General features: G+C 40.2%; 1 protein-coding gene across 1 annotated transcript; it reads right to left on the bottom strand.

Moving 5' to 3' along the window:
• Positions 1 to 4,980: 4,980 nt before the first annotated feature.
• On the bottom strand, positions 4,981 to 6,828 carry LOC126657169 (uncharacterized). The gene has a single exon (XM_050351816.1). The coding sequence runs from the start codon at positions 6,826 to 6,828 to the stop codon at positions 4,981 to 4,983; it is 1,848 nt and encodes a 615-aa protein (XP_050207773.1).
• Positions 6,829 to 20,162: the final 13,334 nt, after the last annotated feature.

Consider the following 20,162-nt stretch of genomic DNA (forward strand, 5'->3'; position numbering starts at 1 on the left):
AGACATAAAAATAATATGCTCGATATGGCTCAAAACCTCTCACAAATTGGGTTATGCTTCATGACTTGCTAACACTTTGTTTAAATGCTCAGAAATTCAATTTTTTCACAATGTTCTTTTCAAGTTTTTATGCCCTAAATTACGACTTTCACAGACGTCATGCAATTGCAAAATACAAATTTTCACCTCAGTCCTATTAAGTCATGTTAGCAAGAAGCACATTATTTAAGAGTTATTCACCACATGTTGCTCAGACATAAAAAAAACTATGATTAAACAATTCATTAAATAGGGGAGACAAAAACAAGAAAGTTCCAAACATTCTAACGCAGTATCTTCACAGTATGAGCACAATTATAATCACAAAAAAAATAAGAGAGAAAATGTCTGACCATCATATCCACTAGAAGCCAAATGATATCAGAGTCATAACATCACAACGTCACGTTTCCTACAAAAAGAAAATGACACAACAGAAAAAAAATAGCAGACTGGCACTGACATAGCAGAAATAAAACAGACAATAACAGAAAATAAAACACTAGTTTTTCTATCCACCCCCACACTAATCTCTGCATTGTCCCCAATGCATCAAAAAGACAGAAAGTAAATAACAATAAAAATAAGGATAAAGTCTAAAAAAGTAAATGTAAAAGGGTGAAAAGAAAATAAAACTCAGAAATCCTCTGGCGGTTGTGGTGATGGATAATCACCCTCTGGATGAGTGGCTCGCATGTAGGCCCTCTGCATCTGGAAATGAGCTCGCTGCTCCCTCAGCATCTGTCTCTGAATATCCAGCATGCTTCTCTGATAAGCATCCTGAGCCTGCGGCTGTACTGGTACTCCTCCATCGAGGGGTACCTCAGTAGCCTCTGCGTCCTCTTCTGCTTCCTCAACCTGCTCAACCAAGCCAAACTTCTTTTTGGTGCCTTTACCTCGCTCTGCCACTGACTGAATCTTTCCCTTGGAATCCAGAAACAAAGTCGCCTTGAGATGCTGAATATCGAAACGAGTTGGCGCGCGCATCTCCATCTCAGCAACCTCCTCAGGAGTGTAAGCACCTAACTCTAAAGCAATCTCGCGAACCAAATGACCCATACCCAAACACCTGGCTACTCCGGTCCTGCTAGGAATATCCCGCAGCATCACAAAGATGCGAAATCCCATGTCGACACCCCTACATTCTGGGTGCAGCAAGCTGTCCATAATCAGCAAATCTTCTTTGTGAACCTTGTTGGCCTCAGATCGCCCACAGATGGTCTCCACATACCACTTATGCATGATATACAGCGCCGGGTCCTTGATTGATCGGGTCTTGTTAGAAACCCTGGTGCTAAATTTTGGTTCACCTGTCAGCGCATTCCAGATGGCATCCTTGTTGAACTGAGTCGGTAACTCTCCTATGCCCTCCTCTCCTGTCTCAAAAAGCGTGCGCATCCACTGTAAACTAATAGAGTATTCCTTTCCTTTCAACCGAAAGGTCAGAGTCATCACCCCAGGCTCTGGTTGACACACATTTGTGAAAAACTCGAGTGAAATGAGCTTCACAGTATCATGGTTCACATCCTCGAGTGCAGTCAAATTCCACTGTTTCAAGTGGCTTCGCACATCCTTTTCGATTTTTAGCTTCTTCAGGACCTTAAAATCAAGCTCTCTGGCAACCACAATCTTCCTATCCTTCAGACTCTGATACAAAACCCCCTCTTCCTCTGTCCAGATATCAAACGGAGCATCATACTGCTCTCTGAGATTCACACGCGGCTGTTCCGCATCCACAGACCTACTACTCTGCCCTATTTCCCAATTGTCATCATCATCCTCAACATAGCTAGCAATCTTAACCCTAGGCATTGTCCTAACACTGCTTAAATTGAAATGTAATGGAATTGAGCAAGGTGATTAAACTTACTGAACTGTTTATGCCCTTAACTGACCGGAATTACAGTTGACAGTGGTGGTGGTGCGTGTTCACTGGTCTGCCGGAGGAGAAGAGGTGATGATAAACGGTGATAAGCTACGGCGGTGGTGGTGCGACGGCAGTGGTGGTGTGACGGCGGTGGTGGTGGTGATGATCAGTGCGAGGTGCGGGTGTGGAGGTGATGATCAGTGCGAGGTGCGGGTGTGGAGGCTTTGTGAGTTTTGAGAGTTTATTATGCGGCGGAGATGGTGTTGACGGCGGTGGTTGTGGTGCGTGGGTAGTGGCTAGGGTTTGGTGATGAAAGGAGTTGGTGTTTGTGTTATGTGAGGGGACGGTGGTGGGTAATAGGGAATTAGGTTATTTTTCTGAAAATAAACCCTCTCTTCCTCTCAGCGTGTTGCCAACTTCGGGCATTAATTGCTCAAAAATACACGATCGTGTACCAAAGTTAGCGTTCGTGAATTTCAAGAGTACACGGTCGTGGATCGCAGTACACGTTCGTGTACAGCACGGTCGTGTACTCTAGTACACGTTCGTGTATTACCATAAGGCACGTTCGTGTACTTCACTACACGTTCGTGCATTATTCTGGAATTGCAAACTGACAGCAGCTTCATACCTGTTACCTGCACAATCAAAAACTCCACTACCGGATCATTCTGAACTAGCAAAAATTGAAAAACGACATATAAACTAATTGAGCAAAAACAAGAAAGAGCTAAAATAATGAAAATTCACCCTAACTAAAACATAAAATAGAACCAAAATGCATTAAAACATAACAAATTTGGACTCTCGTCCAAATATAGCTTGTTTAAGGTCGCTAGCTTTGACCGTATAATACCTGACTCAGTTTGGAGTGTATAGAGTGTAGCACTCTCTTCCTTCGTCTGTCAACGGACCTAAGTACGGCTTGCACCTCTGACCATTGACTTTAAAAGTCTCTCCATTTGCATTTTCAAGCTCAATTGCACCATGTTCAGCTACATGTCGCACCTTAAAAGGTCCACTCCATCTCGACTTCATCTTGCAAGGGAATAGACGCAAACGAGAGTTATAAAGTAGCACATGACTGCCTTCTGTAAACGTCTTAGGCACAATATGGGCATCGTGCCATTTTTTGGTCCTTTCCTTGTACAGCTTTGCATTCTCATAGGCTGATAAGGGAAACTCATCAAGCTCATTTAGCTGCAGAAGTCGTTTTTGCTTAGAGATCCGTGAGTCGAAATTAAGCTCTTTAATAGCCCAGCATGCGCGATGCTCAAGCTCCACATGCAAATGACATGCTTTTCCGTAGACCAGTCTGTAAGGGGACATACCGGTTGGCGTTTTAAATGCCGTTCGATATGCCCATAGCGCATCACCCAGCTTCTGAGACCAGTCTTTACAAGAACCATTGACTGTCTTTTCAAGGATGCGCTTCAACTCTCTGTTGGACACCTCGACCTGTCCACTTGTCTGGGGGTGATATGGGGTTGCCACTCTATGATAAACGTTGTATTTCTTCATCAGTGCGGTAAAGTGCCGATTGCAGAAATGTGAACCCCCATCACTGATGATCGCCCGTGGTACACCAAATCGATTTATCAACTTCTTCAAGAATGCTATGACCACCTTTCCATCATTAGTAGGTAAAGCAGCTGCTTCCACCCATTTCGACACATAGTCGACACAAACTAGGATGTAAAGGTTGCCACAAGACATAGGGAATGGTCCCATGAAGTCGATGCCCCAGACGTCAAAAATCTCCACCTCCTGAATGGACGAGAGAGGCATCTCATCGCGCCTAGAAATATTGCCTGTCTGCTGGCATCTATCACAGTGCTGCACAAAGTCTCTCATATCTCTATGCAGTGTAGGCCAGTAAAAGCCACTTTCTAGTACCCGTGCTGCTGTCCTTCCCGAAGCATAGTGACCCGCATAATCTGAAGAATGGCACTGAGTCATAATAGCCAACATTTCCTCCTCTGCGACACACCTCCGGATCATCTCATCTGCACAAACTCGGAATAGATACGGCTCATCCCACAGATAGCGCCTAACATCAGAGAGGAACTTCTTGCGCTGGTGATTGCTCATGTCAGGAGGCATAATGTCAGCTGAGAGATAGTTGGCGAAATCTGCATACCATGGATTCATCGTCTCCTTAATGAGCATAAGTGCCTCATCAGGAAACCGTTCATTGATGACTTCGCCTTCTATCACTGGCTCGGGCACCTCTAACCGTGACAAGTGATCTGCCACCACATTCTCTGTCCCTTTCTTGTCTCTGATCTCCAAGTCAAACTCTTGTAAGAGCAACACCCACCGAATCAATCTAGGCTTGGCATCTTGCTTGGCAAAAAGGTATCGCAGCGCAGCATGATCAGTATAAATGATAACCTTTGAGCCAAGAGATACTGCCAAAATTTGTCCAGTGAAAACACTACAGCTAGCATTTCCTTCTCCGTGGTAGTGTAGTTCAGCTGAGCGCCTGTTAGAGTACGAGTCGCATAATAGACGACATGAAGCTTCTTGTCCTTCCTCTGCCCCAGAATGCTTCCCAACGCCTGATCGCTTGCATCGCACATGATCTCAAAAGGCAGATCCCAATCCGGACTAGAGATGACTGGGGCAGTGACCAATGCTTCCTTTAACTTGAGAAAAGAAGCTAAACAGGCATCAGTAAACAAAAAAGGCGCGTCCTTGACAAGTAAGGTAGTCAAAGGACGCGCTATGGAAGAAAAATCCTTGATGAACCTGCGATAAAAACATGCGTGCCCGAGAAAGGCACGGACTCCCTTCACTGTGACTGGAGGTGGAAGCTTCTCAATTACCTCTGTCTTTGCCCTGTCAACCTCGATACCCTCTCTGGATATCTTGTGCTCCAGAACAATGCCTTCTTCTACCATAAAGTGGCATTTTTCCCAGTTCAGCACCAGATTCGTCTCTTCGCATCTCCGCAGGACTCGGTCTAAATTCCGAAGACAACACTCGAAGGAGTCCCCGAAGACTGAAAAGTCGTCCATGAACACTTCCATGATGTCTTTGATCATATCATTGAAGATCGAAGTCATGCACCTCTAAAACGTAGCAGGTGCATTGCAAAGACCGAATGGCATGCGGCGGTAGGCGAAAGTGCCATATGGGAAAGTAAAGGTAGTCTTCTCTTGGTCCTCTGGGAAGATAATGATCTGATTGTATCCAGAGTAACCATCTAGAAAACAGTAAAATGCGTGTCCTGCCACCCGCTCTAGCATCTGATCTATAAAAGGAAGCGGGAAGTGATCCTTCCGAGTTTCTGCGTTCAGCTTCCTGTAATCAATGCACACTCGCCACCCAGTAACTGTGCGAGTAGAAATCTGCTCTCCCTTGTCGTTCTCTACGACTGTCATCCCGCCTTTCTTAGGCAAACACTGAATTGGGCTCACCCATGAACTATCTGAAATGGGATAGATGATGCCCGCATCAAGTAGCTTCACAATCTCCTTGTGAACTACCTCCTTCATGTTAGGGTTCAGCTGTATCTGTCTCTGCGCAGATGCCTTAGACTCATCCTCTAAATGAATCTTATGCATCACTACTAAAGGGCTGATCCCTCTGATATCTAAAATCTGCCACCCAATAGCCAAGATACGTCCTTTGACTACATCAATGACCCTCTGCTCTTGCTTCTTGGTGAGCTTGTTGCTGATGATAATAGGCAAGGTGCCATCAGCTCCCAAGAAAGCATATCGCAAGTGTGCAGGCAAAGTCTTGAGCTCCACTTTTGGTGGCTTCTCTGAAGAGGGAGGAGTGATGTGCTTGCTCTTCAACAGTGGTTCGAGGACTGGTTCCTCTAAGTACTCCTCCCTTTCAGCATCTTCCTCTTTATTCGGCATAGACTGCATGATGGCATTGTTTTCTGCTAGTTGTTCTTCTACTAACTCATCCACCATGTCTACCCGCATACATTCACCTCCAGAATTGGGATGGCGTGTGATCTTTCTCATGTCAAACTCAACGCTCTCATCCCCAATTCTCAGAGTCAGCTTGCCATCATGAACATCGTTAAGAGCTCTGCCAGTGTTCATAAATGGTCGCCCCAATATCATCGGGCACTCCTTGTCCGCTGCGTAGTCAAGGACAACAAAATCCACAGGGAATATGAATTTGTTGACCTTCACTAGGACATCCTCCACAATCCCATGTGGCTTTTTCAGAGAGTGATCCGCTAGCTGCAACATCATCGGCGTGGCTTGTACCTCTTGATCACCAAACATACTACGAAAAAGGGATAAGTGCATCAAATTAATACTAGCATCTAAATCGCAAAGGCAATTGACAGATTGCATGTTACCGATAGTACAAGGGATAGTGAAACTCCCTGGATCCTTAAGCTTGGTCGGTAGACTGCTCAATATGATTGAGCTGCAGTTTTCTGTCATCGGTATTGGTCCCTCCGCATCCCAACTCCGCTTGTTGGTGATGATCTCCTTGAGAAACTTTGCATAGTGCGACATCTCTCTCAATGCGTCTGCCAGACTGATGTTAATCTGTAGCTTCTTGAAAGTTTCAAGAAATTTGTGAAACTTCCAAGTGTCCTGCGGCTTCTTCACTCTGTGTGGGAATGGCACCTTTGGCACAAAAGGAGGTGGTGGAGGTGGTTTAGCAACTACCTTTTTAGGCTCGCCACCCTCACACTGTTCCTTTTCCGCCTCAACTGTAGCACGTCCTGCATATGGATCATCCGGTGCTTTCCTACTTCTCAACTCAATAGCCTTGAGATGCTCTCTTGGGTTTTCCTCAGTAGTGGATGGTAAACCCCCCTGACTTCTGCTTTGCAGTGCTTTAGCCATCTGCTGATTCTGCACCTCAAGGTTATGAATTGTGGCAGCATGATTTTTAAATGTTTGCTGCGTCTCGGCATCCTTCTTCATCATCATCTCCATCAATTTATCAAACTTGTTGTGGAGAGACTCGCCTTGCTCTTTGTTGGAAGCCAGGATGATGCTGCGGTCGGTTGTTCTGATGCTGGAAATTCCCCTGATTCTGAAAGTTCCCTTGATTCTGGTAGTTGCCCTGATTGTGTTGTGGCCTCTGTCCGCCCTGAAAGCTCAGACCTGCCTGATTGTTGGCATTACCCCCATTGTCCTTCCATGAGAAATTCGGGTGATTCCTCCATCCTGGGTTGTAAGTGGAGGCGTATGGATCATTGCCCTGTCTTTGCCCTCCCACAAAATTAACTTGTTCATTGTTAGGCTGACCCCATACAGAACATTCATTCGACATATGACCATGCTCCCCACATACCTCGCAGTTACTCTGAATGGCAGCTACACTGTTAATATTAACTCCTGCAGCCTGCCGTGTAAGAAAATCCACTTGATTCTGCAGTGCTGCAGTCTTTGATTTTAAATCCTCCATTGCAGAATCAACAGTAACTGCCATAACTCCTCTCTGCGCAGGGGCCTTCGCCCTTTCAGATGGCCAAAAACAGCCATTTACTGCCATCTCATCTAACAGATCGAATGCTTCATCCGCCGTTTTTCTCATCAGAGACCCTCCTGCGCCTGTGTCAATGGTGCTTCTCCCCAGTTCAGTTGCTCCATTATAAAAGGTTTGGATCAGATTCTTATGAGTGATGTTATGATGCGGAACTTGCCTCTGCATCTCCTTATAGCGCTCCCACGCTTCATGAACTGATTCCCCATCAAGTTGCTGATAGAGCATAATATCCCTCGTCAGCTTTGCAGTCTTTTCCATGGAGATATACTTGTGCAAGAAAGCTTTCGCCAAATCTGACCAAGTGTTAATGCCTGCGCTAGGTAGAGCGTGAAGCCATTGTTTCGCCTTATCCCTCAGAGAAAATGGGAAAAGGCGTAACCACACTTCGTCGTCAGTCATGTTGTCCATCTTGAATGTGCCACATACTTCCAAGAAGTTTGAAAGATGTGTGTTAGGATCTTCCCTAGGTAGCCCATAGAACTGGCAGTTATCCTTCAACAGCTGAATGACACTCGTTTTGATCTCATAATGGGTAGTTGGCACAGGATGTGCAAAATAGCCATGGGTGCTGTTTCCCACATTCGCCTGAAATATCTCCATCAGTGTTTTCACTCGAGGGCCTTCATTGTTCTGTCCTTGTGCATTCTGCGGATTCTGCCGATTTTGAGTCTGCGGGATCACTCGGTTATCACCCGCATTGTTAAATCCAGGAGGAGCATCATTTTCGTTCTCCATGTTGAGATTCCCTTGAGTTGAGTGTGTTGCTTTTCTGACACTGCGCTCAAAGGTAGTGAGGTCTTGTTGAAACGGTTCTAGCGGTAGTCCTTTGCGTCGTGTATTATTCATACACTAAGAGAAGGGTACCTGAAACAACAAAATCAACAAACCACACGCGTAAAACAAGAAAAATAAAGACTAAAACAAGCCAAGCAATCTCAACTTAGTTTTTAAAGAAAAACTTTCCCCGGCAACGGCGCCAAAAACTTGTTGGTGAAAATACGCAAGCGTACGTAGCCAACTTGTAATACAGACTGTGAAGTCCGGATATCGTACCCACAGAGAAAGCTCTAAAGACAACTAGTTAAGAAACTTGATTCGAATAGCCGAAAAGATAATTGTTGTTGGTTTTCTAAATTAAAAGACAAATATTGATAAATGTAAATGTAAAGTAAAGTAAAGCTGTAATTCAATTGGTGTTTTAACAGTAATGGGAAGAGCAGGGATTATTAATCTTAGTTATGCTGTTTACTTGATTCGGGTTATGGATTATATGGTTCTGATGACGTTCGAACTAATCTAGAACACCTAAAATTCTCTCTCGAGCAATTACAGGCAAAAGCATTAAACTAACTAATACTAGGTTAATTATTCACTCTCACACAATGATTAACCTAAGTATAAATCGATTTAATGATTATTAAGCAAATTCAAAGAACCCGCACTCGTTAATTCACTCTCGCACAATCAACTCCTGCGTTCTTAATTATATTGTTCTATTCCAATTTCACTCTCTCGAGCTAAAATCAAAACATATGGCAAAGACTAAATGATCAGTGTAGGCTAAGCATTAATCACAATAATTAAAACTCATCAAGAACACATAACCCATAAGTCCAATTCAATTAAACAGACATAATTTCGATTAATAATCCCCAATAAAGGGTTTAGCTAGACATAATAATGAAATAACTCAAAGCAATAATTAAAGAACTCATTCTAAGATTAAATTGAATACTGAATATGGAATTGAAAATAATCGTACCTTGTTCGAAAGTAAACTAATGATAATCGACAATAAAATAATGAAGAACTGAATAATTCGATAATCCAACAATAAGAAAACTTTAATCTATGGTTTATGTGATTACAAAAACTACGAGAACCTTTGTTCGATGTTAAACTCCCTATTTATACGGCTCCTAACTTCATAATCTGATATTAGGTCAAGACAGATGAAAACCCAGAAGTGCCCTTTGAGTTTCTCGGAGTTTTGGAGTTAAAACGGACATTTTTGTCTTTTTCCAGTCGCAGCTTTCGACACTTACACGACCGTGTAAGGTAGTAAATCACGTTCGTGTTCTTTATGCCTTAGCCAAATCTTCATGCTTTCAAACTTCACAAAATCATGTCCTTCGGCGAAAGTACACGTTCGTGTACTTTTGTTCTTCGAGGTAGTACACGTTCATGTACTTTGTGACTTGGCTAAATTTTCATTCATTTTGGCTTCACAAAACTCACCCTTCGGCGAAAGTACACGTTCGTGTACTCTTGTTCTTCAGCTCAGTACACGTTCGTGTACTAAGTAACTTAGTCATTTCCACTTGATTTCTTCATGTATCTCAAACATCACCCTTCGGCGATAATACACGTTCGTGTATTCTAGTACTATGAAGGAGTGCACGTTCGTGCACTTGGTCACTTAGCCAAAATCACCTATTTCCACTTCTCGATTCTCCTATGATCCACTTCGACCTCTTGCAATCTCTGAATATCATCAAAATCACTCCAAATTACGCCATACTTGCACATTTTCCCTGAAATACTCGACATAGCAATAAGTACCCAAATAAAGCTCAAAAACACATATCAACATGCAAATACCGTATCAAAAGTATACCTAAATATAGGGGTATTTCTACCCCTATCAAACATCCTCACACTTACCTTTTGCTTGTCCTCAAGCAAACACAAAATACTGCTACACACTAATCAGACAACCTTGCTACAATGCGTGAAACTAAAACATTTTCAGACTCCCCTAAATAATGAATTGATCAACACATAGCCGTTTAAGCCAAACAACATGAAGTGAATAACATTAAATAACGATGCCAAATGCTCGCACATGAACTAATAACACCGAGACTACTCAAATGTACATACTCCTGCATAAAGTTCCAATTCACTTCGATCATTAGGGCAGTCCAAACAATCTCAAAACAATAACGAAAACAATTGCTGATCGAAAAAACAAAGTATAAAGCAAAAATATGGTGAAAATCATGAAGCATGCATCTCACAAGGTACTCTCTCACACACAAGTGTTTAAGGGTATAAAAAATCTGAAATTCTCACATCAATACATGCAATTCTACCATAAGTTTGCCAATAGTCCACAATTCCACTGCTAATTACATCAAATAAAAAGAATCAAAATGGGCTTTTCACAGGTTGTAACGGGGTTTAGGTAAAGGTGTGGTACGGGTAAACAAATATGGGTAGTGTGACTTGACAATCTAAATAAATATCAAAACGAACTACATTTAAACGCTTAGCTCGACAACAAACTTTCAATCTCTTTTTCTTTACCTTTAATGCCTCAAACTTTACATTATTTTTTTTTTCTTCAGAATTTTTATCTTTTAAGCTCAATTTTCTTATTCACTTTTTTTTTCTTTTTCATTTTTTTTTCGCTTTCTTTTTCTTAACTTCACGAGGCATACTAATCATATAGCACAAGAGATAATCAACTAACAACACGAGCTTTGGATGTTTACCATCCTCACACTAGTTCTTTTAATATTTATTCAATTTGACAAGTCAATGGGTAGAAAGAGGTAAATGAGAAAAGAAAAATGTGTAAACATAGGTGTAGCAAAACAACTTAGGCTAAGGCTCAACTTGGGTTATCTAGGGAAAATTGGGTAGGCTATTTAAAGTGGTTTAAAGAAATGGTTAATCCTAGGTGCCATTTATCATTTTTCAATCTATTCAACCAATCAATGCAATTTTACTACGGACACATGGCAAATTCTAGAGAATTAACATGCATTGACTCACACCACAACAAATGAGACATAAAAATAATATGCTCGATATGGCTCAAAACCTCTCACAAATTGGGTTATGCTTCATGACTTGCTAACACTTTGTTTAAATGCTCAGAAATTCAATTTTTTCACAATGTTCTTTTCAAGTTTTTATGCCCTAAATTACGACTTTCACAGACGTCATGCAATTGCAAAATACAAATTTTCACCTCAGTCCTATTAAGTCATGTTAGCAAGAAGCACATTATTTAAGAGTTATTCACCACATGTTGCTCAGACATAAAAAAAACTATGATTAAACAATTCATTAAATAGGGGAGACAAAAACAAGAAAGTTCCAAACATTCTAACGCAGTATCTTCACAGTATGAGCACAATTATAATCACAAAAAAAATAAGAGAGAAAATGTCTGACCATCATATCCACTAGAAGCCAAATGATATCAGAGTCATAACATCACAACGTCACGTTTCCTACAAAAAGAAAATGACACAACAGAAAAAAAATAGCAGACTGGCACTGACATAGCAGAAATAAAACAGACAATAACAGAAAATAAAACACTAGTTTTTCTATCCACCCCCACACTAATCTCTGCATTGTCCCCAATGCATCAAAAAGACAGAAAGTAAATAACAATAAAAATAAGGATAAAGTCTAAAAAAGTAAATGTAAAAGGGTGAAAAGAAAATAAAACTCAGAAATCCTCTGGCGGTTGTGGTGATGGATAATCACCCTCTGGATGAGTGGCTCGCATGTAGGCCCTCTGCATCTGGAAATGAGCTCGCTGCTCCCTCAGCATCTGTCTCTGAATATCCAGCATGCTTCTCTGATAAGCATCCTGAGCCTGCGGCTGTACTGGTACTCCTCCATCGAGGGGTACCTCAGTAGCCTCTGCGTCCTCTTCTGCTTCCTCAACCTGCTCAACCAAGCCAAACTTCTTTTTGGTGCCTTTACCTCGCTCTGCCACTGACTGAATCTTTCCCTTGGAATCCAGAAACAAAGTCGCCTTGAGATGCTGAATATCGAAACGAGTTGGCGCGCGCATCTCCATCTCAGCAACCTCCTCAGGAGTGTAAGCACCTAACTCTAAAGCAATCTCGCGAACCAAATGACCCATACCCAAACACCTGGCTACTCCGGTCCTGCTAGGAATATCCCGCAGCATCACAAAGATGCGAAATCCCATGTCGACACCCCTACATTCTGGGTGCAGCAAGCTGTCCATAATCAGCAAATCTTCTTTGTGAACCTTGTTGGCCTCAGATCGCCCACAGATGGTCTCCACATACCACTTATGCATGATATACAGCGCCGGGTCCTTGATTGATCGGGTCTTGTTAGAAACCCTGGTGCTAAATTTTGGTTCACCTGTCAGCGCATTCCAGATGGCATCCTTGTTGAACTGAGTCGGTAACTCTCCTATGCCCTCCTCTCCTGTCTCAAAAAGCGTGCGCATCCACTGTAAACTAATAGAGTATTCCTTTCCTTTCAACCGAAAGGTCAGAGTCATCACCCCAGGCTCTGGTTGACACACATTTGTGAAAAACTCGAGTGAAATGAGCTTCACAGTATCATGGTTCACATCCTCGAGTGCAGTCAAATTCCACTGTTTCAAGTGGCTTCGCACATCCTTTTCGATTTTTAGCTTCTTCAGGACCTTAAAATCAAGCTCTCTGGCAACCACAATCTTCCTATCCTTCAGACTCTGATACAAAACCCCCTCTTCCTCTATCCAGATATCAAACGGAGCATCATACTGCTCTCTGAGATTCACACGCGGCTGTTCCGCATCCACAGACCTACTACTCTGCCCTATTTCCCAATTGTCATCATCATCCTCAACATAGCTAGCAATCTTAACCCTAGGCATTGTCCTAACACTGCTTAAATTGAAATGTAATGGAATTGAGCAAGGTGATTAAACTTACTGAACTGTTTATGCCCTTAACTGACCGGAATTACAGTTGACAGTGGTGGTGGTGCGTGTTCACTGGTCTGCCGGAGGAGAAGAGGTGATGATAAACGGTGATAAGCTACGGCGGTGGTGGTGCGACGGCAGTGGTGGTGTGACGGCGGTGGTGGTGGTGATGATCAGTGCGTGGTGCGGGTGTGGAGGTGATGATCAGTGCGAGGTGCGGGTGTGGAGGCTTTGTGAGTTTTGAGAGTTTATTATGCGGCGGAGATGGTGTTGACGGCGGTGGTTGTGGTGCGTGGGTAGTGGCTAGGGTTTGGTGATGAAAGGAGTTGGTGTTTGTGTTATGTGAGGGGACGGTGGTGGGTAATAGGGAATTAGGTTATTTTTCTGAAAATAAACCCTCTCTTCCTCTCAGCGTGTTGCCAACTTCGGGCATTAATTGCTCAAAAATACACGATCGTGTACCAAAGTTAGCGTTCATGAATTTCAAGAGTACACGGTCGTGGATCGCAGTACACGTTCGTGTACAGCACGGTCGTGTACTCTAGTACACGTTCGTGTATTACCATAAGGCACGTTCGTGTACTTCACTACACGTTCGTGCATTATTCTGGAATTGCAAACTGACAGCAGCTTCATACCTGTTACCTGCACAATCAAAAACTCCACTACCGGATCATTCTGAACTAGCAAAAATTGAAAAACGACATATAAACTAATTGAGCAAAAACAAGAAAGAGCTAAAATAATGAAAATTCACCCTAACTAAAACATAAAATAGAACCAAAATGCATTAAAACATAACAAATTTGGACTCTCGTCCAAATATAGCTTGTTTAAGGTCGCTAGCTTTGACCGTATAATACCTGACTCAGTTTGGAGTGTATAGAGTGTAGCACTCTCTTCCTTCGTCTGTCAACGGACCTAAGTACGGCTTGCACCTCTGACCATTGACTTTAATAGTCTCTCCATTTGCATTTTCAAGCTCAATTGCACCATGTTCAGCTACATGTCGCACCTTAAAAGGTCCACTCCATCTCGACTTCATCTTGCAAGGGAATAGACGCAAACGAGAGTTATAAAGTAGCACATGACTGCCTTCTGTAAACGTCTTAGGCACAATATGGGCATCGTGCCATTTTTTGGTCCTTTCCTTGTACAGCTTTGCATTCTCATAGGCTGATAAGGGAAACTCATCAAGCTCATTTAGCTGCAGAAGTCGTTTTTGCTTAGAGATCCGTGAGTCGAAATTAAGCTCTTTAATAGCCCAGTATGCGCGATGCTCAAGCTCCACATGCAAATGACATGCTTTTCCGTAGACCAGTCTGTAAGGGGACATACCGGTTGGCGTTTTAAATGCCGTTCGATATGCCCATAGCGCATCACCCAGCTTCTGAGACCAGTCTTTACAAGAACCATTGACTGTCTTTTCAAGGATGCGCTTCAACTCTCTGTTGGACACCTCGACCTGTCCACTTGTCTGGGGGTGATATGGGGTTGCCACTCTATGATAAACGTTGGATTTCTTCATCAGTGCGGTAAAGTGCCGATTGCAGAAATGTGAACCCCCATCACTGATGATCGCCCGTGGTACACCAAATCGATTTATCAACTTCTTCAAGAATGCTATGACCACCTTTCCATCATTAGTAGGTAAACCACTGTTTTACAAAAGTTTTCAAATTCAATTACATACATATGGAGCTTACATTGACAATTCTAAGTTAATTAAACTTTATAATTCATAATTTAAGCACTTGCACTTTTGGCTCACTGCCAAAATTCACGCAAGTTTCCCATCGTTACTTTTAAAACAGCCATCGTCTACCTTTCCGTTTGACGATCGCAACGGTTAATATCCAGATAACCGTCATAGGAATATCATATTCCAAAATTAAATCGATCCAACGGTTCAATTAAAAGTTATCAAATTTTTACTACACCCTATCGGTTTTCAGACATCATCTGAAACTTACTTTATCAATACACTATGTCAATCAACTACACTTTGAATCGTGTGTCTCCACTTTCCTTGAGTCTTCCTAAACTCAAGTTATGCTAATCACTAGTGAGAAGTCACGTATCTCTAACGTCTTAATCACTACTTGATCAGAAGGTTTTATTTCTCCTTTCTTACTCCTAGTGTCTTAGGGTACAATGCCTTAGACATCTTGTTTAAGGATATATTTATCCTTAACTTGTCGTAACTCGGATATATATATATATATATATCTCTATCTGATACAAGTTGTAGTTCATTTAACTACAGCTAGCTTCGTGCTTTCTTACCATCACTTTATTCTCCAACTTCCATTCTCATATGCTTCTATTTCCCCCTCGAGAATCGCTTACTACTTGATCTCGAGTATTAACTTTTGTTACAGAGTTCTGGTCTAGAAATACTTATAATAGAACAAATCTGTTTAAAACATTTTAATCATTTACCGGTGTTTTTAAAACAATTTGTTTTAAAACTCACTTTTTAAACATCTGCATAATTGTACATAGGGTAATGACGTCTCATATCTAGGCACAATTATGATTTTAAAATCATTTAAATGAATAACCATAACATGTTATATCATTTGGCTTTGTAAGTTTTCTCCTGACCTTAAACTCTGTAACCAGTAAGATTTCTCCACAACTACTCCACTTCTCTGAATTCGTACTTCCTTTGTCAATCGTCTCCTTGTACAACTATCAAATGACTTCGACAGTGTCTTCACGTTATTTCCATGCTTGATATTCAAGCATCGTTATCGAATTGTCTAGACGACTCGTACGCGTATATCGCAGTCTTATATCCCAAAAGGGAAGGCTGAGAACCTATGAAACATAAGAATATATGTAGGAGACATGACTCGAATCCTATGTGTTGCAGTAGTTCCTATGAGTACCTATGACATCTACCCCATACTTTATTTCCATGTATCAGCAATGTTTTTAAATTCTCGAGTCCGAGAACAATTGCTCTTATACCAACTTTGTCACGACACAAATTCATGGATCGTGACCGGCGCTAGGGAATGGGAGTGGTTGCTCTAAAACCCGTAGCAAGCCTAAAAACCTTTATAAATTTTTCGCGTTTTAAAACATAAAAAGGTTTGCAACCTCGTTGCGGAAACACTTTTAACACCTTTATTAAAAACGCGATCGCAATTCAAGATCATATATCACATATGATCTTTTTTCAGAAAATATCGTTAAAACCTTTTCTCGTTTAACGAAAACATATTTCTGAAAATTGAGTTCGTAAAACCCCGATTGTATTTCAAGAAACCAGAGCGCAAACATCAATCTCATATGACGTACTTGCCCTGTTTCCAATACAATCCTAAAATGCTAAACACATGAAACCAGTGAATCTCTTAAACAACTGGTCATAGCATTTTAGAAAACACGCAGCTTTTTAAACATATATTATATACAGTAGTTCAATTAGAGTTTATTAAAATAAGTTGAACTGCTGTAAACAGAAAGACAGACTTCCCAGTACACGACTACTTGCGGCTCACAGGTATGGCAGACATTGACTTCCAGAATTACTGTGGAAGTCTGACCTCGTACTTGATAACCTGAAAGGGAAACGTTGGGGAGGGTCAGAAATATAAATATTTCTGAGTGAGTCTACAAATTTACAGTTGAATATTCAAATCGCAAATACATAAAACATTTGTATATGTAAAATATTACCAATTAGTCGATCCAGATGAAACCCTACAAGAAAGACTATTGTATGGGTCTCAACCTACACAATATAGGCCTTAGACCGTGAACTGAATCACTGCCGTCTAAGCCGGGTGTCTAGACAGTAACCGTGAAACTGCCATCACAGTACTGCCTGTAACCGTAACCGTTACTGCCGTCTCAGAATGTTAAGTCAGGGTCGCTAGCACTTCTAACGCCCAATGACATTAACTGACCTCTAAGTCAGACACAGGCTCGTATCGAGAAACACTGCTGGTGATCACACAGTCCTATTGACAACCAATAGGAAGCTTGTTCCAATGGATCTTTCATGGTTAAGTTATACTAGTGCGATTTGTTATTTAAAACAGTTTAAATATAAATATTCAAAAGTAAAAACCACAAAGTAAAACTCACAGTACTGTCGTCCCCATTTTTAAAAACGTAAGCTCCAAGCAAGCTTGTCAGTCAAACACGTTGGTGTTTGGCTCACTAGATCGACCACTCGTCAGATCTAATTAAAATTCAAATGTCAAAACTCATCACACATTAAATTTCTAACTCCAGTCCTATCGTATAAACGATAGACTCAAATACCATTTCTGTTTATAGACGACTCTATAAACAAACACATAAACTAATCTCAATATTGAACTTCTCGTTCAATATATAATACCACTCTTGGTAGACTTATATCATTTTAATATGTTCACCTTTAAACATTTACTAACTGACGGTAAACACACCGTCCTACTAGACGAAGTCCCCTCGGATTCGCCGCATGAAAAGACCCCGTCGGAGTCGGACTACACGTCCGTGCACTGCCTGTGCACGTTCGTGCACAGCCTTGGCCTGTGCACGTTCGTGCACTGCCTTGGCCAGTGCACGTTCGTGCACGGCCTGTGCACGTTCGTGCACTGCCTATGCACGGTCATGCACACGTGCAGGCACCGGGATTTCATTCCCGAGCCACTTTCTGACGTGCTTGATTGATTTTTTTCCCGCTCCGAACATTTAACCACAATCCAAACAATTCAATTCTATAATTAAAACGTTGAATCGATACGCACACGATCGATTCAATACGTTTACCGTTTAATATCGAATATATAATAATTATATCTCGAAATAAACTTTGTATACGAGATCAATACCTCGATTACTTGAGTAATCGTCGAAGAAGCGGAGTCGGAATCGCGAAATCGATCGCGCCGCGCCGGCCTCGGCTTGCTATAGCTAGCAAGCACGTCAAATGGATTTGATGCAATCAAATGAGCTGCCCCCCTCACTTCTATATATAGGCATTTGGATTGGCTAAAGTACCATTTGGTACTAGCTCAATCATGCACTTTAACTCTGATTTTAATTAGTCCAAACGGAGACTAATTCCAAATTTTACGAAACTTTACCCAAAAATCCAATAAAATATAAAACGAATAAAAATATAATTTTTATTCGCATCCGACTTATATTTTATTTTTAATAAATCTCCAAAGATTTATTAGGTCCAAATCAGTCCCGCTTAATTAAAATTATTATGTCCAAATTCCATAAAAATTTGACGGTAGCCTCGTCAAATTATTTTGCGAATATTAACACCAAAATTATTCGCTCGGGACATATAAATTATTTAATTTTAATTTGGACTAACGAATAATACTTAATTAGTTAATAATCAAAAACTAATTAAATTAAAAGTTTAGGGATTAAGGTGGACAATTATCCTTCCTTGCCACCCACAACTGACCGCCTCTCCTTTTTTTTTATTAATATATATATTTATAATATATCTTAGCGTATATTCGTCCATAACTCGTCGAGCTTTCCGAGTTTTGACATTTTAATTTCCGGGTTTTTTCTGAAATCTTAAACTCTCCATTTAGAGTGGTATATTGATATTTTAATTATCAATATATTGTTATCTACGACGCCCAGTCGTATTCTCTATTAATCCCGTTCATATCCCTTTATTAAAATTTAAATTTTCAATTTAAATTTTAAACTCCAATTATTACGATATTCTTTTACGGATACGTATAAATTAAATTTACATTTAAATTTAATTTACGTATTTTGAATTTATTAAATCACTTCCCGTGATTTAATTTAATAACCTTTAATATTCAAACTTATTATTATCTTTTGACTATTAAACTTAGTCTTTCTGAATATTTTTCTTAATATTCGAACCCGCAAAATATTATTTTTAATATTTTAATTACTCCAATTTGACCTCGTCGCATATTCTAATTACTTAAAGTTACGGGGTATTACATTATGGTACTATATTGCCATGTTGTTGGAGTTTCTTTTGATATTAAGCATACTTTGAATATATGTTGCTTATATTGTACTGCTAGACTAGGCTGGAGTCTCGGTTGCCCCCGAGCATGTGATTTTATGCAGGTACATTGTTTTAAATGTTATAAATTGGTTATCCGCAAGACTAGCTACGGGTTTTGGTACAACCATACCCATACCCTAGCGCCGGTCACGATTCATCAAAATGGGTCGTGACAAAAATCGTATTTCTAAAATTAAAAAGAATATTTTTGAAAATAACAAAAATCATTTTTGTAAAAATAAATAAATTGTATTTTTCAAAAACAAACTTTGAAGTAATTCTTAAAAATATTTTATCTTTTTTTGATATTTATCTAAAGAGGCTTTCTTTTGATGAATGTTGGTGTTTATATAGTATCCAAAGAGTTTCATGTTTTTCCTATTTGATAAGTCCTTTTACAAATACTATTTGCGCATTACGTGCTATACACGTGGCTCGTAACGTAACTCCTCAATGAACATATTAGTAAATTTATTATAATTATATCAATTTTTTATTTATAATTAATATTAAATTAGTTAAAAAAATTTATAAATGTAAATATAATATATTTGGTTATTAAATTTTCTTCTTTTGATTTTATAATAACCATAATTAAATAATTAACTTAATTTTATTAATAATATCTTTAAAAATAAATAAGATGAAAATTTAAATAATAATATATTGACCAAATATATTATTTTAATTTTATAGTTCAATCAAACTAAAAGATAAGTATTCCTACTAATTTGGAGACAATTTAGCTATTTTTTACATACTAAAATTTAAATTGGAGATAATTTAGCTACCTATTCTAATTAGGACTTTAATTACAATAGTGATTAATTAAATAAGTAATTAGTTAATGACTATAAAACCTTTATTTAGTAGTAAACTGAAACGGATTATTCAGTAAATTAGCATGTCCCCCCATCCGTGCTTTTATATATAGTACTAGTTTTTCGCCACGTGCTACGCACGTGAGCGATACTCATATGACCCGTTTGTATTGATTATATATCAATTAAAAAAATTTCATGTGCTTGTGTGTTGGTAATATTTATATCTTGATTTGA

Source organism: Mercurialis annua, linkage group LG7 (assembly GCF_937616625.2).
Source record: "Mercurialis annua linkage group LG7, ddMerAnnu1.2, whole genome shotgun sequence".
In the NCBI taxonomy this organism is placed as follows: Eukaryota; Viridiplantae; Streptophyta; class Magnoliopsida; order Malpighiales; family Euphorbiaceae; genus Mercurialis; species Mercurialis annua.